This window comes from Mizuhopecten yessoensis, unplaced genomic scaffold (genome assembly GCF_002113885.1).
Source record: "Mizuhopecten yessoensis strain PY_sf001 unplaced genomic scaffold, ASM211388v2 scaffold2347, whole genome shotgun sequence".
Classification (NCBI taxonomy): Eukaryota; Metazoa; Mollusca; class Bivalvia; order Pectinida; family Pectinidae; genus Mizuhopecten; species Mizuhopecten yessoensis.
In genome coordinates, this window is record NW_018404501.1 from 228,585 (window position 1) to 253,268 (window position 24,684).

The 24,684-nt window shown below is 34.6% G+C and overlaps 2 protein-coding genes across 2 annotated transcripts; one reads left to right on the forward strand and one right to left on the reverse strand.

The window, feature by feature from the left end:
• Nucleotides 1-142: 142 nt before the first annotated feature.
• On the forward strand, nt 143-12,024 carry LOC110445761 (alkylated DNA repair protein alkB homolog 8-like). Its single transcript, XM_021490538.1, has 10 exons — nt 143-279; nt 1,885-2,128; nt 2,291-2,416; nt 2,864-3,067; nt 3,532-3,602; nt 4,375-4,631; nt 5,126-5,198; nt 7,889-8,044; nt 8,645-8,794; nt 9,299-12,024. Exons 1-10 carry the CDS (start codon nt 154-156, stop codon nt 10,022-10,024), a joined length of 2,133 nt encoding a protein of 710 aa, XP_021346213.1. The 5' UTR covers nt 143-153; the 3' UTR covers nt 10,025-12,024.
• Nucleotides 12,025-13,437: 1,413 nt separating this feature from the next.
• LOC110445760 lies at nt 13,438-19,436 on the reverse strand. The gene has a single exon (XM_021490537.1). It carries the CDS (start codon nt 19,237-19,239, stop codon nt 16,294-16,296), a length of 2,946 nt encoding a protein of 981 aa, XP_021346212.1. The 5' UTR covers nt 19,240-19,436; the 3' UTR covers nt 13,438-16,293.
• Nucleotides 19,437-24,684: the final 5,248 nt, after the last annotated feature.

Sequence of the window (24,684 nt, forward strand, 5' to 3'; positions counted from 1 at the left end):
AATGTATTTCTGCTATTTTCTAATAAAAATTATGCCTAAAATACCAAATTTATTGTTCTTTTCAAATTTTATACGAAAAGAAAATAATATATTCATAAATAAAATAAAATGATCTAAACCAGGTTTTAGAGATTATCAAAGATGGCAGCCTCCATGATTGACGGTCAAAACATGACGAAATTATCAAAATCAGAGAGAAAGTTACGGAAAAAGCAAACGAAGTCTCAACATACATTGTTAAAGCATGATGGAATAAAGGCTTCCGATATTCCTACTAAAGTAAGCCACAAGAATGAAATTTGTAGACGTCATTGTCATTATAATCAAGCTCAGAGCTGGTAACCACCCTATGTCATGATGTCAGTCGATCTTGGGTCATATGGCATCATATTTGGCGGTGATTAAGTGTCAACGGCTTGCAATATTATAAGAGACATAAATAATTAACAACGATGCTATACACTTGTTAAAATCCAAAGCAGCTCACAATCTGTGTANCCCCCCCCCCCCCCCCCCCCCTGAAGCCATTCTGGTCTCTGTTGAATATAAATAGTAGATAGATAGATAAAAAAAAAATAACAACAGAACCATTCCCAGATCTAGTAGATACATAGCCCGAGTGTTCTCTGGCTCTGACACCAGACTTAGACATTTTGACAGATAGATGGCTAGGGTTGGGATCTCAAAACCATTTCAAAGTTATGAAGCCTCGAGAGGTAGGGCTGGACTTCAGAATCAATCCTAATATCTTAATTGTGTTATTGTCCTGATGCAAAGCAATGGTATATGGTTGTGGGGTGAATATCTCATCAGTTTCAAAGTTATTGCTCACGAATAAGTCCCTAGGGTTGGGACCTGACCCCAGAGTCAATTCTTATATATATATCATGATTGTGTTTGTTTCTTGATGCTCAGCAATTGTATACATGGTAATAGGGTGGAGATCTTGATAATGTCAAATTTTATTTAAAAAATCTTTTTGGCCCTGCCCCTCATATCTGGAGATCAGCCCTTTAAACTGCAACACTTGGATTCTAATTGGAAGCTATAGTGTAATAGTTTGAAAAACTGGCCGATTCCACCTATTTAGTCCGGGAGAATTGCCCTATAACTCAAGTAATTCAGTAGAGCAACAGACTGAGATCACAGGAAGGCTAATCCCTGGTGGAGCCACAGAAATATACTCTGTTACACTTGCATCTATGTATTGCTTGGGAAATGTTGACAAAAATAATCAGCCTTGCTGTCACAAACATTACTTTTTTACTTAGGTAACTAAAGAAAAATCTGGCAAAACATTAGCTGGGTCCTATTGACTCATCTAGATAGAATTTCTCTTTAGCTCATTTAGTAAACGAGAGTTCCAAGGTTTTATCCTGTTAAGGCAGTGAAAAATAATGACCACTGTAACATGTTTAGAATATTCATGCTTTCTGTTTACAGTGGTTGTTGTGTTGATTTTAAAGTCATTGTATTAAAATTCCTAGTTTTCCCCAACACTTGTCAATGCTTTTGTTGAGGAGTTTTCCACACTGACACGTTGTATAAAGTTGTATAGTGCTCTGCTGTATGGTGCTTTTGTTGAGATATCTCTAGTAAAATCTTGTATTTTGTTTAAGATTCAATTATTTACACCAAAAGGAATTATAAAACAAATAGGGTTTTCAGTATTTCACACTTTGACGATTATCTATAGTGTTTCTTTGGACACCAAAGTCCTGCTGTACCAGGTACTTGAATTACACAGAAGTTTAACCATGTAAACAAGATACGACCAGGTTCTGATATAAGGAGGGACCACATTCTAATATAAAACTGAACATGTAACCTTTATGTGAGACAGTCATGTTTCTGATAGATTCATAACTATTTCTGTATTTCCAGATCCTTTGTATCAACAATGCAGGTCTTGATAGCTGTGTGTCCAGGGATGAGGTGCATGAACTTTTTACAATATATGGCAGCGTTGAGGATGTGATCATGATGCCTCAGAAACCATATGCCTTTGTGTGTTACAGACATGAGGATGAAGCAGAGGTTGCATATGGAAACTTAAATGGGCAAACATTGCCTGAAAATGATAATAGAAAGTGGCCTGTGACAATATACATATCTTATGTCAGTCAAGGTAATAAGATGACTTATGAAATAATATGACTTACTCCGAAATAGTGGGGCCATTATAAAAAGTGGCCAGGCTCTTTAAAAAGAGTTCTATTTGTTTTTAATGTTTTGCAATGATATAGCATACAATTTGTCTGATGAGTGTTATTGTTATTATATTCCAAAGTTCCTCCGAGCCTGTCACCCTCTAAAGATCTCCCTCCCGGCCTCATACTCATTAGGGACTTTATCACCGAGGACTTTGCCCGTAGACTGCTAGAATCCATTAAATGGGATGAAGACACGTCACAAGGTAACTAAATATATTTTTTTTGTAAATATTAGGCCAAAAATAATATTAATTTTGTGTAGCATAGACAGACAAACTGGGGCTTCATGTGCCATCCCAAACATTTTAAAAAGTTCTGAAAGAGTAGGTGTAACAACTGAAATGTAAGCTGAAATTTAACTCTATTACTGTGATTTTGTATTAAAGAAGTTAGTGAAGCATGTTGTCTTTGGTGGGTCGGTCGATGCCGGACAGAATATTTTAGGTTCTCCTTAAATAATTTAATGGAAAATGTACTTTCAGTTTCATGTGTATTTTCTGTGTAAGCTGTATTCTGCTACCATGGCTGTTTCACCTTTAGATCTTGTTCCTATTTAAAACCCTGTTTGATAATCTGTTGATTGAATGTCAGTTATTCAGTATTATGTTTCTGAAGTCTGTGTACAGACCAAAGAATACTTTATTTGTCAGGTCTGCAGAAAGAACTGAAGCACAGACAAGTGAAGCATTATGGTTACGAATTCAAATACGGAATCAATGATGTGGATGTCGATGATCCTTTGCCACAGGGTGTTCCAGACATCTGTCAGGAGCTTCTGGGTAGAGCCTTAAAAACAGGGCATGTCAAATATCTGCCAGACCAAGTCACAGTCAACAAATATCAGCCAGGACAAGGTACAGATACATGATAATAACCTGTACTTACTACCCTGTAGGCTTTAATTCTGAACAAACAAAATCCATGGCATGTTCTGCTTGCTTTTTTTAGAGGTAATCTTTTTAATAATCTTTTTATGAAACAAAGCATTGTTTAGCTGTGGGATAGAATTTTCTGTCAAAAGTAGTTTAGTTGGAAGGTCATCACCCCTAGTGAACTAGATCAATCTGATGTATGACCAGTCAGAATGGACACAATCATCATTCTTTTTTGTTCCATTTCTGTTCTGATTATTTTAGAAAATCAGTGTTTAAGTTTTAACATCTTTTCTGTAAACCCAAGTATAAACCTCTTTTGCAAAGTGAAAAGTTTTGCCTAACTAGCTCCCTATACTACCTTTTTAAGAGCCAAAAGCAGAACCATAATACATGTATAGTTTATTTGACCTTATTTAAAGAAAAATGTTCCATGTATTTTGCAGGTATACCTCCCCATGTAGATACCCCTGCTGCTTTTGAAGATGGAATCATGTCTCTTAGTCTTGGTTCACAGGTACATGTGATAGTTCAGCTCAATCTGGTTAAGGCTGCCAGTCAAGAATTACACTGTAACTGTAGGGGAGATATGGGACACTCTGTCAGAGACACTCGCCTATAAAATATAAAAGTGATAATGTGTATATACTGTATAATAGTATAGTATAACGTATACAGATCATCCTATATGTGTATCCAGGCAGATCTTGTTTTAACCTCATCACCCATAATACATGTATATTATTACAGGTCAGGTGCCTCCCATCTCCCATGTATAATAAACTAGGGAACAAACCTTATACACTCATTTGGGGTTTACCAAAAAATGTCATAATGTAAGATATATGTTCCCGTATGTATTCACCTTTATCTTCTTCCCCTTATTTCTAAAACAGTCAGTTTCACAGCCAGTGTTGTACATTGAATTATGGACATTTAACAGTGTGAGTAATCAAAACTAAGAGGGAGATGCTAATCAGTAATGTAAAATCAAAAAAAATAGTAATCTACATACCGGTAACTCATTCATCCCTACGTTTCTAAACTGAACTTGCCCAGTCTTTGATTTGGTAAGGTTCAAATGTGACTTTAGGGGTGAATGGGTCAAACAAGTCAACATATCAATATTTTGTTATAGTCCTACATTTTTTCATTGCATGCATGGGGCAGCACTAATTTTGTATACTGATTTAATCTCAATATATACCCTCTGTATGAAAATACGAAGATAAATGTACCAGTAAAATACTGATAGGGCCCTGTATCAGTTGAATGTTTTCCTATCTAAGGTGTTGATGGATTTCCGTCACCCGGATGGTAAACACCTCTCTGTATTGTTACCACCTGGAAGCCTGCTGATAATGACAGGGGAATCACGCTACCTCTGGTCACATGGGATCACTCCACGCAAATCGGACATCCTCCCAACTCCTGACGGCAGGCTGACCATCGCACACCGGGGCACTCGTACCTCTTATACGTTCAGAAAAGTCATCCCACCAAATGACAGAATAAACCGTCACATACCATTTACCACAGAAAATAGGTAATTACGAAATTCCTTACCTAATATTTCTATTTTACAGCAATTTTATTTTATTAGAGCATTTTTGACAAATGAGTTTCTATTAATTTGTATTTATTCAGTTATTGTAAAAGATATCTGCTTTGGACAATTTTTGATATTGGAAAAGAGAAGACACTTAATTGTTGTTAACAAAATATTACTAGGATCGGAGACACATATTGTTTTCACTAAATAAATTGTATTGATGTAGGTAGAATGATTAGGGTGAAGCATATTATTATGTGTGTAGTGTTAAGCTATAAATGTAAAGTGTTAAAAAGCATTTGGATATGAGTGCGTGCTAAGCATTGAATTACAAATGTAAAGCATTGGGATGGAAATCAATATCAAATTTTGATGAAATTGAAGTGCAGTTACAGATAAATGTTAATTGATATGTGTACTGCGTTAAAACAACAACTATAGAGGATTTTTTTTATAGAAATCTATATTTTGAGTATATTATTTTTCAGACAGCCTAACCCCACCAAACTTCCTCAGTCAGAAGCTGATGCTGCATCCCTGGAACAGATACATGTACATCAGGTACCATACACACACCAAACAGACACATGTACATCAGGTACCATACACACACTAAACAGACACATGTTCATTAGGAACTACACACACTAAACAGACACATGTACATCAGGTATTACACACACTAAACAGACACATGTACATCAGGTATTAAACACACTAAACAGACACATGTACATCAGGTATTACACACACTAAACAGACACATGTATATCAGGTATTAAACACACTAAACAGACACATGTACATCAGGTACCATACACACACACTAAATAGACACATGTACATCAGGTATTACACACACTAAACAGACACATGTATATCAGGTATTAAACACACTAAACAGACACATGTACAACAGGTATTACACACACTAAACAGACACATGTACCCCAGGTACCATACACACACTAAACAGATACATGTACATCAGGTACCATACACACACTAACCAGACACATGTACATCAGGTACCATACACACACTAAACAGATACATGTACATCAGGTACCATACACACACTAAACAGATACATGTACATCAGGTACCATACACACACTAACCAGACACATGTACATCAGGTACCATACACACACTAAACAGACACATATACATCAGGTACCATACACACTAAACAGACACATATTCACCAGGTACCATACACACACACTAAACAGACATATGTACATCAGGTACTACACACACACACTAAACACACACATGTACATCAGGTATTAAACACACTAAACAGACACATGTACATCAGATACCATACACACACACTAAATAGACACATGTACATCAGGTATTACACACACTAAACAGACATATGTACATCAGGTATATAACACACTAAACAGACATATGTACATCAGGTATAAAACAGACTAAACAGACACATGCACATCAGGTACTACACGCACACACTAAACAGATAGATGTACATCAGTTATTACACACACTAAACAGACATATGTACATCAGGTATAAAACAGACTAAACAGACACATATACATCAGGTACCATACGCACACTAAACAGACAAATATTCATCAGGTACCATACACACACTAAACAGACACATGTACATCAGGTATAAAACACACTAAACAGACACATATTCATCAGGTACCATACACACACACTAAACAGACACATGTACATCAGGTACTACACACACACACTAAACAGACACATGTACATCAGGTAATTCACACACACTAAACAGACACGTGTACATCAGGTATTACACACACTAAACCGATACATGTACATCAGGTACCATACACACACACTAAACAGACACATGTACATCAGGGACCACACACACTTAACAGACACATGTACATCAGGTACCACACACACTAAACAGACACGTGTACATCAGGTACCATACACACACTAAACAGACACATGTACATCACGTACCATACACACACACTAAACATATACATGTGCATCAGGTATTAAGGTATTAAACACACTAAACAGACACATGTACATCAGGAACCACACACACTAAACAGACACATATTCATCAGGTACCATACACACACACTAATCAGACACATGTACATCAGGTACGACACACACTAAACAGACACGTGGACATCAGGTACCATACACACACTACACAGACACATGTACATCAGGTGCCATACACACACACTAAACAGAAACATGTACATCAGGTACCATACAAACACTAAACAGACACATGTACATCAGGTACCATACACACACACTAAACAGATACATGTGCATCAGGTATTACACACACTAAACAGATACATGTACATCAGGTACCATACACACACACTAAATAGACACATGTACATTAGGTATTTCACACACTAAACAGATACATGTACATCAGGTACCATACAAACACTAAACAGACACATTTACATCAGGTACCATACACACACACTTAACAGACACATGTACATCAGGTACCATACACACACTAAACAGATACACATACATCAGGTACCATGCACACACTAAACATATACATGTACATCAAGTACCATACACACACTAAACAGACACATGTACATCAGGTACCATACACACACCCTAAACAGACACATGTACATCAGGTATTACAGACACATGTACATAAGGTACCATACACACACACTAAACAGACACATGTACATCAGGTACTACAAACTCTAACCTTTCTTTTCTCTGTCTAAATGTTCATAGGCTGAATAGCTGAACATATTACTTAAACAAATGTTTAAATTGTAATTTTAGCAAAAATATTGGAACATTTACTACATGTAATACGTTTTTGTTAATCATCGTAGATAATGATTTTGAATTGCTATATATAACAGTTTTAGTGTTTACATCTTTTTGAAAATGTACTAGATTAAAGTTTTGTGTTAAGATGTTGATACTCTTTTGAGCAACTGGCTCCAGTTAGCTAGTGCATTGTATTCTTTTCCTTGTACATCCTCAATTATTTGGATCAAGAAATATCAAGAAATATTTCACAAAATAGGATCTATTTTAATTCGAAAAGAGAATTGATACTCATCATGTTTATTTGGAACAGTTACCTTCTTTATTAGAGAGTAAAATGAAGACAAATAGTCTGGCTTTGATAAAAAAATATTTTATTCAATAACACTTTAGGATGATAAGTACATATTGTTTAGACAAGTATAATGTATTTTTGCAAGGTGTATGAAGAAATAGCAGACCATTTCAGTGGGACCCGGCATAGTCCCTGGCCACGAATAGCAGATTTTATCAGATCACAACCAACAGGGTCCATTCTGGCAGACATCGGCTGTGGCAACGGCAAGTACCTTGGCATAAACAAGGACATATTTGAGGTAAAACTCTTTCTATCGGTTTTTATTTTACTATATATTTTACATTTTTAAATTATTCTTTTATAGATCAGCACCCAATCTTCTCAACATCCGCACATGTGTGACATTGAGGTTCACCGTAAAACTGCTGAGAACATTGTTCAAATGATGTCAGCTATATCTACAATGTGGACACTTTTCTCATTACTTTTTACTCACCTTTTATGTTAATGCTGCTATGGTATGGCATTCATCATTAGTCTGCCGTCTCATGTCATAAAGACTTCCTGACCAGAACAGATGAAGGAAATTTGTTTAAATTTAGCACGGAGCATCCTTGGGCCAAATGGACTCAGTGTTATTTCAATCAAAGGTTATATATGATGCCCTGGAGGGATGGTCCAAATTAGGAGTGAATCTTAAAAAGTCTATGTATGGTTAAAATAAGAATCTTTAAACTTATTTGGTAGGAAGCATTGTTTGTACAAGGACGTTCAATGTTGTATAAATCACAACATCCCACCCCAGCCTATAGCTTAATTTTTTTCCCGTTGCTTAATCTGCTGTCATAATGTTATTTCCTGAACATCTCATCATAAACTGATCCTTTGTGTTTTGTAGGTGGGGTCTGATCGGAGTTTAAATCTGGTCAAGATCTGTGAGAGTCGAGATTTCCCAGTGTTTGTCGGTGATGTTATGTCTATACCTATCAGATCTGGAGTCTGTGATGTTTGTCTGTGTATAGCTGTGCTACACCATCTCTCTACAGAGGTAAGGCCTCATATGCCATCTTCATTCAGAGTTTAAATCCTTAAATGCAGTCTACATAGGTATGGCCAGAAATATCATCTCCAGAGTTTAAATACTTATACACTAACTAAAATTCATTTGTACTTCTCAAAATTTATGATTGATTTATATATTTTTGACCAGAGTGCAATTCAGCCAGGGCTTATGAATTAAATAAATTTTCCAACATAAATGTCACGCTATTTATGCTAGGACCAAGAACTTAAAGTTAATTGTTAGCAATCATGATTACCTTTCAGATTCTTCATAAAAATAAGGCTAAATTAGTTATAATCAAAGGCCTACATTTCTTGATAAACTCTAGTATCAATAGTAAAAATACAGAATTTTTTATCTATGGTTTATACTTGAGAAATATACCAAAGATTTTGTAATACTGCATTGAATATAACTAAAATTGATTATGAATCCGCTAAATGTACAGACTATCTTTATCAATATTTTTTACCTGTATTTTTGTAATAGGAGAGAAGACTACATGGATTATCAGAACTATTGCGTATCCTACGTCCTGGAGGTAAAGCTCTCATTTATGTATGGGCAATGGAACAGGAACTACATAAAGTCAAATCTAAATATTTAAAAGAGATTAAGGTCACAGATTATATTGATAGAAGTACCAATGACACGGATACAGAAGTGAAACAGGTCAAGGTAAACGATACACCGAGAGACTCATCAGAAAAAGATGTAGCAACACAACTTAATGGTTTATCCTTGTCAAAAGGAGAACCAGATGAGGAGAAAACGATTTCTGTTAACATGGGACATAGTGAGAATGACCGTGTAGATGGACAGGAGGTTATACTTACACCACTGTCTTGTGATAGGTTAGCAACATCGGACTCAACAGAGACATGTGAGCTTTGTGTAAATGCATCAGGACAAGCCCAAGGTCACAGCTGTGAATGTTCCGACAGAGCACAAAATAGTAGAAAGATGTTAGAGGTACACAAAAACAGGACCAGCTTTAAACAGCAAGACATGTTCGTACCGTGGCAGCTAAAGAAGAAGGGGATGGAGGAGGAGGGGGCCAGTGTGAAGGACAAAGCTGACCCAGTGTTCCACCGATACTACCACGTGTTCCGACAGGGAGAGCTGGAGGCTCTGTGTGGGAGACTGGACAACTGTCGGGTACAGGACGGTTACTATGACCAGGGAAACTGGGCCGTGATATTGCAAAAGTTATAGTGTCAATTTAAACTGTTAAGAGAGTGAAAGAATGATAGCATGGGAAAAAAAACAGTAACTCTTTCCTGTGATTGAAAAACATAAAAATGATTCAATTAATCACTTATTTTGATAACATTAAATTTCTCAAAATATGGAGCTCAACTTCTGGGTATTTTGATTACCATGGTATGTAAGTTTTAATTAAATATGTTTCTCCTTCAAATCCAAAGAGGAAACTTAGAAGTAATTCTGTATCAAACCACAAAAAGTGTGCAGTTAACTATTTAGATTATAGTGACCTTCATCTCCCAAGCTCAAATTGGTGCAAATAATCTGAATCAATTGATTTAAATAAAATATTTTGAAATGAAAATCGGTGATATGCTAAGTGGGCTGTCAGTTTTAAATCATTGAAGATATCTCAATAAAAATTAATCACCTGTACCTCATTACCCACATAAAATGTGCAGTTCACATTATTTATGTAACAGTGACCTTTGTCTCAAGTTCAAAGGTCAGTCAGTGCCAAATTATTAGTGAATATTTGTTTGGCTGTCAATTTTAAACTTAACAATGTTTAACTTTTGATGAAACTTGCAGAAGTTACAGTATACCTTTTCTTAATTGTTATAATAGTTCTTGCATAATAATAGAATAATACAGTTAACATCCTAAATCTGTGCTGCTCCACACTTCTGATACTAGAGGTTACCTCTATTACTATATTTGACCTTGAAAGTCCAGTATGCATTGTACAGCGTAAAGGGAAACGGGCTTAATACAATGGTGATTTAAGATAGATTGAAGTCAACATTTTATTGGAGAGATAACCTTTACTAAAGCAAGTAGAATTAGGGATAGGTCGGCTTATAAAAGGTTGAATATTGCATTGATTAATAAACCTAATGTAACAGCAACCAGGTAGTTTTAGTATTAGAAATATTTCACCTGCAATGAATTATACAAATTTTAACAACTGGTTATTTCTGCAGATCATTTTATTTAAGGCTATACACAAGCTGTGCATAACAATTACAGGTGGTAGGTACTACACAGGTATAAATACAGTTCCTATGTACAGGTATGTGATTGTTAAAACAGGTGTATACATTCCAGTGTCACACATTGGCAAAACCTCATTTTTACATGTGATATTTTTCAATTCACACATAGAGCACATACCAGCATGCTCATATACTGATATCTGGTTATTTCAAATGTCATCGCATTATGTGCAAGTCCGTTTATAAAAAAAAAAATCAAAGTGAAGATTTTATGAAATTTACATGTCAAATCTTATTTCAATGCTTTCCACATGAAAATATTAACACTTATCTAAAACTAAGTGTCAATTCAATAATTATTGATGATGTCATAAAAACCATAAAAGTAGGAAATGTTGTAAAAATAGGATTGCATGAAGATCAATATGTTTATACATTATAAAAATCTTTTCCAAACACTGACTACCTTAGTAATTCAGCTGCATCAACAAATTATCTATATTTGCTTACATTTTTGAGCAACTTTTTACAAAGATGTTAAGTTAATCATCGGTTCTAAAATTGAGTATAATTCAATGTCAAAAATGTGGTTGCAGGTGATTAATCAAGTGTGACAGATGACTTCTTTTTTTGGGTACATATGTTCTCATTTTTTTTGGAATATCACTTGATAGACTGTCAACACAAACCAATGTAAAATCCTATTACAAACAATATTAAATTATTGATGATACTCAATTTTTTGTTCAGACCACACACCTATCATGATCAGGACTACTGAAACTTTTGAAAGCTAGCAAAGCCATAATTTGCCCGACTTAGTTGGTGGGGGATTATTTCTACTCTTATGTGCAACTTTTTACTGATATTTCACAAGCTTATTCTATTACGGTCATAGATATAAATGAAACGACACCAAATTGAACAATCTTCATCTATGACAGAACATTTAAATTATGTTATTGTTCTGTATGAATTAAAACAAAAGGCCCAAAGGCCTTAATTTATCACCTATATTTTGTTGGTGTTTTTTTTTACTTTTCTGTACATTTTAACACGCTTGATAAGCTTTTATCGCAGCAAGCTAGACAAATATCGTCTTCAAAGTCCTGTAGATTTCATTTCAAGTTTGGAACACAATTGGCCTTGAAATTAGTTTAGAAGATAGATAGCTCTCCAACACAGTAACAGCAATCTTTTGGTCATTAGATGTTGATCATGTTTGACCCACGACACTGTGAGTCAATGGTATTCATCTGAACAAACTTGATAGCTCCCAACTTCTGTAAGATACAGGTAAAATACCTGGAAATTAGTCGGGGAAAAATCATAGACCTTTTGATTCTGTAGAAGCTGTTTGAAGTTTTTCACATAACCTCTTGGACTTATAAACTTTGAAAATGTGTAAAAAAAATTGTTTAAATAACTCCCATAGCCCTTCACCACAACAACTGAAAGACCAGATATGACTTATCAGGCAAGTCTTTAAAGTTTTGTATTGAAAATTAATTTAATGTTGATGATGCACACCACAACATAGCATAACCTCACAGGGACTTTACATTTTGTACCTGGTGAGCTCAAAATCCCATACTACATGTACAGCAAATACAAAATCCCATACTACATGTACAGCAAATACAAAATTCCATACTACATGTACGGCAAATACAAAATTCCATACTACATGTACGGCAAATACAAAATTCCATACTACATGTACAGCGAATACAAAATTCCATACTACATACATTTACAGCAAATACAAAATCCCATTCTACATGTACAGCAAATACAAAATTCCATACTACATACATTTACAGCAAATACAAAATTCCATACTACATGTACAGCAAATAAAAAATTCCATACTACATACATGTACGGCAAATACAAAATTCCATACTACATGTACAGCGAATACAAAATTCCATACTACATACATGTACCGCAAATACAAAATTCCATACTACATGTACAGCGAATACAAAATTCCATACTACATACATTTACAGCAAATACAAAATTCCATACTCCATACATGTACAGCAAATACAAAATTCCGTACTACATGTACAGCAAATACAAAATTCCATACCACATGTACAGCAAATACAAAATTCCATACCACATGTACAGCAAATACAAAATTCCATACCACATGTACAGCAAATACAAAATTCCATACCACATGTACAGCAAATACAAAATTCCATGCTACATGTACAGCAAATACAAAATTCCATAAAATTGATCATAAAATGGAGCAGCAATTTAATCATCCATGTAGAGCTAAAGGTACAGCAAATATAAAATTCCATACTACATGTACAGCAAATATAAAATTCAATACTACATGTACAGCAAATATAAAATTCAATACTACATGTACAGCAAATATAAAATTCCATACTACATACATGTACAGCAAATACAAAATTCCATAAAATTGATCATAAAATGGAGCAGCAATTTAATCATCCATGTAGAGCTAAAGGTCATTCTGGAGGAGGAAAATATACAAAAACAAATATTGCAATGATAGGCAATGGAATTTAATATCTTAAAAAACATGCAGCAACACCTTTAATAAGTTCAATGGCTCATGAATGTATACAATTTCGTTATATCATTGGCCAGTCAGGGATGTGTAACCAATCAAATCAATTCAGACTTTGGTAAAATTCTCATTTGTTACAACTGGATTTCACACTTAAATATCTAGATAGATAATATCTAGAAACATTTTATGAAAATTGGTATTGCATCCAATAAAACTACTGCAATATTATGATAGAATTTCTAGTTGCAGACTTGTACAGATTAACTTATGACAGTTTCATAATCCATAGTTGTTCACTTTAAACCTAAATTTTGAATAATGGCACAAACATTAGCATACAATAGACTCATATCTAATAACAAAAATATCTTAAACACTTGGCTAGGACGTAACATTTTCTTGAGTGAATGGAAAAGAACTTGAATGACAAACATTTACACTCTTGCCCTGCAAGCTAGCTAGAGCAACAGGTGTGAAATTTCACAAATCTCATAAATCATGTCTCCAAAATTTTGTACTTATTTTTTTTTAGGTAAATCATGATAGCTATGATTTGTGGTCAAATGTCTTTAAGCAGAACTCTCAGAAATATACCATCAGATATGTAACCAGTTAAACTTCAATAAGATTTGTTCAATCTTTTGGAATCCATAAACAGACCCAAAGTGAGATTCTAGATATTAAACAATTCTAAAAAGTACATATACATAAATTGACCTCCTTATTTGATAATTACCAGGTATGTATGGTATTATAACAGAAACGTCTACACATAGGTAATTATCATCCATGATCAAACAAATGTAGATGTTGGGTAGAGCTTGTTAAAGATCAAGGCACTTCTTTGATCAACAAGGAAAAGTATTGCAAAGCAATCCATAGTCCCCCACCAGTAATGATTTCTTTATTTAACAAACAGTACACTTATGTCTGGATGTACCTCCTGTTAGGAAAATATCCTGAAAATACATACTTCTTGCAATCCACTATACCAAGATGTCCTTGTACACCTAATCTGGTTACTTCAGGTGAAAAGTGTAGAAAATATGTCCCAGACAAACTTTTTCAAAAGTAGATGTCAAAGGTCAAGTCATAGGTCACAGTGACCTAATTCTTGCACTCTGCACTCCGCCATCCAAAGGTGTCCTTGTACAGCAAATCTGGTTACTCCAGGTGAAATAGTACAGAAGATATGCCCGGACACACTTTTTCAAACGTTAAGGTCAAAGGTCAAGTCATAAGGTGACAGTGACCCAATTCTTGCACTCTACAATCCACCATCCAAGGATGTCCTTGTACACCAAATCTAGTTACTCCAAGTGAAATAGTATAGAAGATATGCACAGGACAAAAGATGGGAGGTCGGACGGACAGAGTGCAAACCCTGGGAACCGATGGGGGGGCTAATAACACAGTATTTCTTCAAAAACAGTTGTCTCATTTATAAATTGTAGTTAAAAACAAAGTAATTAAATTTTTTGTGACATCCACATTAGTTCTCATATGAATTTCTTCATAATAATCTTTTATTAAATTCATCCAAGTTACATAAATACAACAGAACTTATTAAATAATTTATGTCTTACAAAGGAAAGAGGAAGGTATTGCACTGGTCAATGTTACAAATTAAGAATTGTAGAACGGGTTTAAATTCCATATATATTGACTGAAAAATAATATACAAACATAGATAGAGTACAAATAACAGGAATCATCAGAAAATAATCAATTTTGCAACACATTTTCTATTGCTATTTTCAATGCATACAAGTTATTAACCACAAATGGAGGATTTTCATTGTATTGTGATGGATTTTTTTTTACTAATACAGTATAGCCACATGCAATTTCACACGATGAAAAATTATAATGCTAAAAAAGGCAAATAGCAAAAAACAAAAAAAACAATTCCCCTCAAAAGCTTGCATATTGATATGATAAAATAACTAGCATATTATTTATAGAAAATAATGCAACTTACTACACAGGTACCGTATCATTCATATAAATATGGCAAAATATTTTCGAATGTCACAAAGCTTTTAAGTGGTACACCAGTTCACAGATCTAGATATTGGATATATGACGTTTTCTTATTAACCTCTCCTTCAAATAACTGACCCTTACCAAAAGTGGCAAAACAAAAACAAACAAAAAAACATTTTTATATCATACCAGAAATCCTGTTTAATATATCATCACAATTGATTGGGCCGGTATTGCTTACAGTTGTTCTTCAACACTCTACCAAAAAAATGCTTTTTTTCCCATCAAAAACCAGCAAAATATATCCTTAGTGATTTGGTTTGATGAAATAAAATATCTATAGTAACCAAAATCCTTTTCCAGACATTGTATTTTATTATAAGACATGTGAAAAAATTGCATTTGTGTGGTATTTTTAATCAGACATTTTCATTGTTAAAAAATAGTTAAATACTGTATGTTTTATATATTTGGACTAGACCTATAAACCTTGTGATTTTAATCTGTTCTTAATTATCCAATAACTATAAAATACCAAATGACAACTTCTGAAATTCAATATAAAAGGTATCTATGATATCTTTTAAGATTGCAACTTGAAGACCAGAGCACATAATTTGTACATATTGTATATATATATATTGATTTTGGCTATCATAATGGATATTGAATTGTTTGATTTTTACCACTGACCACTAATTATAAAGAAAGTATCCAATATCTGCACTGTTCATCACTGGTTTGGATTTTGGTACTGAAGAGGGTTATAGTTCTGGTGCATGTACAGGTAAGGAAATGGAGGCACCGTCCACTGCCCGGGGGTTTTATTATCATACGGTCTCTGGTTGGAGTCGTGCACCTGTTGCTGCATGTCTGTGAAGGTGTGGTCTGAACTTTGACCATCACGACTGTCTTTTCTCCGCAGGTCGGAGTAACCGTCAGGGCCAGCACCAGACATATAGGCTGCAGACTGAGGTGGCAAAAGGGTCACTTGATCAATGCCTGCAGTTGTAGGATCTACAGTGTAGGGCAGGTGGGGCAGGTGCATTGTTGTATGACTTTGTCCTTGAGATTGTCCTGGATTCGGAGTCTGAACATGCTCCTGATGATGCATGGAACTCACTGCTTGGAGAAGAGCTTGTTTACGTAGATATTCAGCAGTTGCAGCTGCCATTTGTTCATCCTGAGGTGAAAGTCCATGGGCTGAAGCAGCAGCTGTCACCTGATCTAGTGTCCTCGACAGGGGTCGTACCGTTGTCACAGGTGGTAATGGCTGCTGTTGCTGCTGATCTTGATGGGACAGATAATTGTCAACTGGTTCTGATGTTGAATCAACACCCTCTAAATGATGATCCAATTTTTCTGAACTTTGTCCAGTTAGATGTTCACTAGAAGCACCAATGATTCGTTCCACTATGTTACTAAACACTGCCCTACTATCAGACTCCGGGCTAGACATCATCTCCGGTGTCTGAATTTCTGTGTTGTTAGGGATAGTTTGTTCATTAGACAGGTCCTTATCCTGGTTTTCTAAGTCAGTTGGTGGATCTGGCCCACCAGTCATAATAGGCCTACCCCCTCTCCTAACTGTGCCATCAAAACTCTCAATAAAGTAGCCTTCCTTTCCCTTCAGGTCTGATATAACACCCTCTCTCCACCTCTTTGGATCTTTCTTGTGGACCAAGATCATATGGCGTCTAATTATAGAAGTGTCACTGAATTTTCTTGCACAGAGACCACAAGAAAATGGTTTATCACCATTGTGAATTCTTTCATGTCTATACAAAGCCTGTTTTTGTGTGAAACCTTTACCGCAAACTCCACACAAATGATCCTTTCCTCCTTTGTGTACTTTCATGTGAATGGCAAGGGCTGAAGATTGTCGGAAGAGTTTGTCACAAACTACACATTTGAATCTTTTTACCTCATCATGGGTATATTTGTGTTCCTTTAAAGACTTTTCATAGGCGAACGACTTGTTGCACACCTTACAAATATGAGGTCTTAGACCCATATGTACATTTGCATGTTGAATGTAAGAGTTTTTCTGAGTGAAACTTTTGCCACATGTTGGACACAGGAAGCTTTTTCTTATGCCCATGTGCTCAGCCTTGATGTGGTAGTTTAGTACGTATTTAGTACTGAATCTTTTATCACACTGATCACATGGATATTCAGGCTTTTCATAATCATCTTCATGAACTTTCTTATGTTTGATGAATGTTCGAAGCGATTTGTACATCTTACCACATGTGTCACAGCAGTGTTGAGGTTCAACGTGGGTCAACACATGTCGTTTCAAGTCTTTATGAATACCAAATGTTCTATCACAATGCTCACATTTCCATTTTTTCATTCTGTGGTTTCTCCTATAGTGTTCGCCTAGCTGACTTCTTTTCTTTGCTACATAAGAACAGGAGGGACACGGGTAATCACATGCTTTCCCCACATTTTGGGACCTCTTCCCTCTGGATTTCTTTATTTGTCCTGCTCTTGTTTTTCTTGTTTGTCTTTTGCCAGCTTTCCTTTCAAATTTTATTTTTAAGCCATCAGCTTTATCATTAAAGGTTTTATCAGGAAGCCATTCTTGATCGTTTGCATCCTGCTTTTCCTCTAATTTTTCCTCATCATCAGCCTCTTCTTCATCATCCACATCATCAAATTCTGTCTCCTGCACGCCATCGGCATCATCATCAACCCCTTCAGATATGTCTGATATTTCCACTGTCTCCTTGGGACCATCATCTCCTTCCTCTTGCTTTATTTCAACAGATTTTCCACACATATTTTCAATGTCATCTTTTTTAGGACTTGTTTTGAGTAATTTCACTGGAACGCCTTTCCTTTTATGTTTCTTTTTTGGTGGTGTTAATTTACTAATTTTCTTAGCTATATTGTCAACACGAAGAGTTTGTTTGGTTTTTGTTCTGGTAACTGTTTGTTCAGGTTTATCAAACACAGGTTTTATGTCTTTGTTTTTACTGGCAACTTCACGATTTGCCTGTTGTTTCTTATGAATATAATTTATAGTTGTATTGTCCTTGTCTAAATCAAGATTAATATTGTCTTTATCATCATCCCCACTACTATTCAAAGTGTTTTCTGGAGGCGATGAGTTTTCTCCTTCCTCATCTTCTGTTTCCCCATCATACATAGGATCTGTATCCGACACTTTCTCACTTTCTGTATTTGGATCGTCAACCATGAAGTCTTTGGATGAAAAGGTCAACACGATTGGCTCTGGGACTTTACTCTTCCCTGCAGATGGCTTCAGTGTTTGCTCTGATCGCTTGTTCTGTTGTTTACCCTCACATTTAGTTGCTGGTTGTTTACTAGTGCTGTTCGTGGAAACATTTTCTGGAGTCTGATTCGAATACGTCGACTCTACAAGACCGTCTTCGTAATCCAATGAGGTGGATACCGGTGGAATACCATATACGGAATTAAGTAGCTCTATCAGGAGTTTATACGCCGACACCATTGAGTTCCAATCCCCTACCATGCTAAATTTACCACCGTCTTCATGTAGGTCAACGCCTGCTTCCCGACTGATTTCTGTGAGCTGAACATTTGACAATGGTGTGGAAACATCGTCAAAATTCTTTAGGAAATCTGACGATAGCTCGGCTGAGGTATGTGCAAATACTTTTTTCATTACTCTATGCATCGACATATCCATGTTGATTTAAATATGCATCATTGGATTACCTTGAACAGTTGACTTTTTACAAGATTTTCCAAAGAAATTTCATCCATTTTTGCCAACCGGAAGTTGATACCTTATGATGCGCTGAAAGAGAGTACCACAACAAGAGAGATAACCACGTCATACTTTTATGCTATAAAGATATGAATGAATGAAAAAGGAAAGGATTGTTTAATAAATGGAGATTAGCTAAGTTCGTGGTTCTAATTAAACATATGTTATCATCGAAACACTGAAGAAAAAAATCGGTATAAGACCAACTTTAGGGGACATGCTTTTAAAAATAAAATTTAAATATTTGGAATCAACTCCCTACAATTGTGGAAGAGACGGCGTCCCCAGCCTAAAATGTTTTTAAATCTAGACTCAATAAGCATTGCAATTTGGGTCAAAATTCCAATCAAGTTTTTACCATCGTGCTACTAATATATAATATTAAGTTGTATACGCGTCCTCTGCGTAACCTGTAAATAAGTGAATGACTATGAAGAAGCGTCAACAGAAGCAATAAAGTATGCTTACAAAGACGTCGACAACCATGAACCATGTTATCAAAGTCAAGTAACCCTTCTATAAATTGGTATTTTGAAATAAATTGAAATATATTGGTATTTTGAAATAAATTGAAATATAGCCTTAGCTTGACGTTGTCTGGTTATTGGCGTCTCATGCTTAAATTTATAAGGATATTCATACCAAATTAAGTGAACATATGATGAGCCGTACTAAAGGAGTAGCTTTTCAAAGAGTAACACCAGGCAGGGACTCTGTTATAATGTGAAATACGTTTATCTGATATAACGTTTAACTGGGTCAAGAAAAAGAAAAACTTAATATAATAGACATCATATGAAGCTTAGATGTCGTTTCAGCCAATATGGAATTAATATTGTAACCTGCTAACAGCGCGAATGTATTTCTTTTAAAATTTACACAGAAATGGCTACACATGTACCGGTGATAAAAATCACTTTTCTCTTCTTCAAATGGCTTTCATGGATCAAGCAGGCCCTCGTGTTGATTCATATTGTAAAATTGAGAAAATCCAAAGCAACTTCTCCGAAAATAACGTATATACCGAACATTTATTGAACAATGAATTTGCTTTGCGTGGGATATCGTTTATACCGCCGTTCCTTATATCACGGAGGTACTGGCCAAGTTTACACGCATACATCGGGCTTGTTGCTAAATAATCTCCATTATGCGTTCAGGGGATTGAAATAATGAAAACACCGACAATACCATTGTTGTTTGATTCTATATAATAATGGTCAGGATTTCATGTTAAACTAGGAGGGCATTTCGATTATGTACGCTAATTAGCTTTAATACCGTCAACATTTCACGAAATAGTAGTTAGACATATCAGTGACACATGACATCTGCATAACATATTGGATTTCGGCGCACCTCTAAGAAGATACCAACATTTTTAATTTAATTTACTGTATTTATTATTTTTCATTATATAATTCATTTGATATCTTTCTGCAAGAGATACTAACATATAGAATAATTACGTAAAATATGGTGTTTTTTTATATAAAAATATGATATCTGAGACACATTTTATTCGTTAAGTTTGTCTGATTAATAACTTCGAGCTCGAACAATTTTTACGGCGCTTATTTGAATGTCTGACATTGCCATTCAACAAGAAAACCTATTTTGACCTACCGTAGAATTGACGATTAATTTGATATGTATATTTCTGTGCTAATTTATCTATTAAGTTTAAACGAATCTAAGTTTGAATGAATTCAAAATTATGCAATTGTCAGTCGGAAAAGACATTAAAGTTAAATTTCATTCTGAATTAAAAAACAAACGATTATAATTTTTATACCTTCAAAAATGTACATCTCGGCGACATACCTGAACATATCATACACATAGTTAAGCTTTGTTAACAGAAAATAATTTAATCTTGCTTGTAACAAGCATTTTTATTGGCTTAAAAATTTATGTTATCAGTCCATAACGTAAAAAAATGACGTCGCCGTTTATAACGTCGCTTTTGATTGGCTGATACTGCAGCGCAATAATTTCTAAGAGAAAAGAGCCCATCAATAAAAGTGGATTTCCACAGGGATTGTGTATAGTAGATTAAATTATAAGGATTAACTTGAATATATTTTTCATGTTATGGAGGTATAACACAAAAAACCGGAGTGTACTCTCATCTGAAACCGCTTTGCGGTTTATTTAGAGTACACTCCGTTTTTTTGTGTTAAACCTCCATAACATGAAAAATATATTCGAGTTAATCCTTAAATAGGAGTTCAAATTATTAACCTGTAGATTCATGTAGTGCTTCTGCTATATCAAACGCTGCATCAAGGCTGGCAACAAAATATCACAAACACAAAAACATATTTATAACATGTTTATTCCAAAACATATCCACACTTTACCACATAGATTTAAAAACAAGTTTAAAATAATTAATTTCGTGAATTATAGTACCCGTTATGAGTTATTCTTGGTATTTCGAATAAAAACATTTGGTAAGGCCTAGATGTGTAGTATAACAGTAATAAATTGACATTGCTGGGTCAGCGGGAGTTAGGTTTACTATCTACTGTCTGAAGGGGGTTACTCAAATAACCCATTAGAGTTTTTTCAACTCACGAAATATTTGACATTTATTCATGATAACAGTTTTATCTTTTAATCTCAGCATAGAAGACTATGCATAAAGTCCAGAATTATGAAATATTTTTTTAGAATTTACAACACCTTTCAATCCATATAGAAAAGCTACCTCCCCTGAAGCGTTTTACCAATTTATTTAAAAACTGTGTATTTCTGTATTTTTTTCTGTTAGAGCGTACAGCTTTTTTGAAATGCAAAAAACAAGAAAAAAAATCGTGAATCAAACAATTGCCAAATTTACACCGTTCAGGGCTTCGTTCAGCGCCATTCAGCAGTTATTATACTGTAGTGACATACAGCAGTTATTATACTGTAGTGACATTCATCAGTTATTCTACTGTAGTGGCATTCAGCAGTTATTATACTGTAGTGACATTCAGCAGTTATTATACTGTAGTGACATTCAGTAGTTATTATACTGTAGTGACATTCAGCAGTTATTATACTGTAGTGTCAATAACTTTTGAGTATATTACAGATTAAAAATGTTTGAGCTACTGGTCTCAGACGGTGTACTCAAATATCACCGTTTGGGGACAGATAAATCCGATAGGGGTGGTCACTTTCCTCTGTATACGTCCTATATCACACCAACCGCGATTATTAGTTCACTTCTGGGAATATACCAGATTGATATTTTGATAAGCAATGGTGGGGCTAACAAGGCCATTGTGTATATTACGTATCATAAATTGTGTAGACGTCATAAAGTGTGTTAATGTATGTAATAGGTTATGTATGTAAGAGCGGAGTGAACAGGAGTACGGGAGCAGGAGAAGTGATGAACATTTGATCAGAAGAAAGTTGTGAACAGCAAATAGTATAACTAGTCCGTTCGAATGGAGAAAGAACAACCACGTGGTCTGATATATATTTTCTTAAATTTACTGTATTGTTGCAGTACTTATCCAGTAATCTTAAAAAATCGGACTCTCTAACCCCCTCTTCCCTCTCTCTCTCTCTCTCTCTCTCTCTCTCTCTCTCTCTCCCTTATCTCTCCTTCTTCATTTATCTACATGTGCCTGTTTATATGTGTGCGCATGCGTGTGGTTGGGTGTGTGAATGTGTGGGTGAATGCATGTAAATTTATCATACATAGCTTATTTCCGTAGTTCTGCCGTCATAAAATTTTGTTAAAAAATATTATTGTTCAGGGAAAGGGCTTGATATAAGTTGTACAACTTGTGCCCAATTCCATTGCTATGTAAAAATAGGCAATAACATACGTTTAAATCAAAATGATTGTAAGTCACGATTTCATAAGGTATGTACGTGTATATATAAAGCATGAAGAGTTATAAAATGTTCAAGTTCATTGTGTACATGTCATAAGATGTGAACACTTATGTCATATGGTTTGTACATGCATTTTAATGAGGTATGTACATGTCAGTGTTCAGATTTATAAGATGTAGGTACAAGATGCTATCTATTTTAGTCCGGAATGCAAAGAAAACACTACAAGTAAAGCTAATGTAAAGTTAACATATAATACATTTCACTTAAATTCTAATGATTGTTAGTCACCAAGTCTTATATTGTAAATAATAAATATATCGCAGATTTTTTTGAAAAGGAAAAGGCACACTGTTAGATACGACATTAATGATATAATTTAATGTAAAAACAATTGCTTTCTATAATGAAGCTTGTGTAAAATTATCTGGATATATACATTGAAAATATATCACATGAAAACACACAAATAATACTATGACATATTTACCATTTAGCAGCTTATGAATAAATTAGATTGTAACCGGTAAAATATGTCGAATGTGTAATTTATTATAATGGAAAAGCGAACAATGTTCATGTCAATTCTGCAAGAATTTTGCACTTATGAAGAAAAGAGCATTAGGGTACTTTACATTTGGAATAAATAGATATAAAATTACACACATGTGACGGTTAACACAAACAGACATGCACATGAATTGATTTGGTTTACTAACAGAGCTAGATAAACACCATAACTAACCCACCTTCGAGATCGCTGAATAGGTAATCTAAGTACATATAGATAATGCAGTGACTTTCAGTTACATTGTCCAATTAATATTAAAATAATAATATAAATAATATTAAAGTTTAAAACTTAAAATCAAAAATGTTAAATTAATTAAAACACCCAAAACCCTCCCACTGAAAATAAATAAAATAAATAACCCAAAATGCACGTGTTGACGTAATTGACGTCATAATACGAAACATGGCGTCGAATACATGGTGACGACGGTATTGACGTTACTATGCTCGGAACAGCGTCTCATATATAATTGAACTGTTTATCTTTTTATAAACAATTAACGTTGTATTCCCACAATTAAAGTGAATGAATTAATTGACACTTAAATATGTGACAGTTCATTACTATTCAAAGCAAAACTATTTCTCATTCAATACTTCACTTTACTAGCCTACATATTATAACACTGGCGATCTATCTGATGATATGATACCAAAATATTTTTAATGAATTACTCGTTCATTATGAATGATTGTGTAATACTGGTAATTAAATCTGCTGCCGTTTTGAATAGAAGTTGTGTAACACGAAGCTCTTGTTTGAAAAGTAAAAAAATACTGGAACAATAAATATATAGGGTTTGAAATATTTTAAAACTGTTAAAACAGTGTAAAAATACAGTCAACTCTGCAATATTATACAATGTATGTAGAGCTAATATTTTAAATGTAATTCATATAAAGAATAATTTTATTAGTAACAATTAATCAAGTAATATATATATATATATA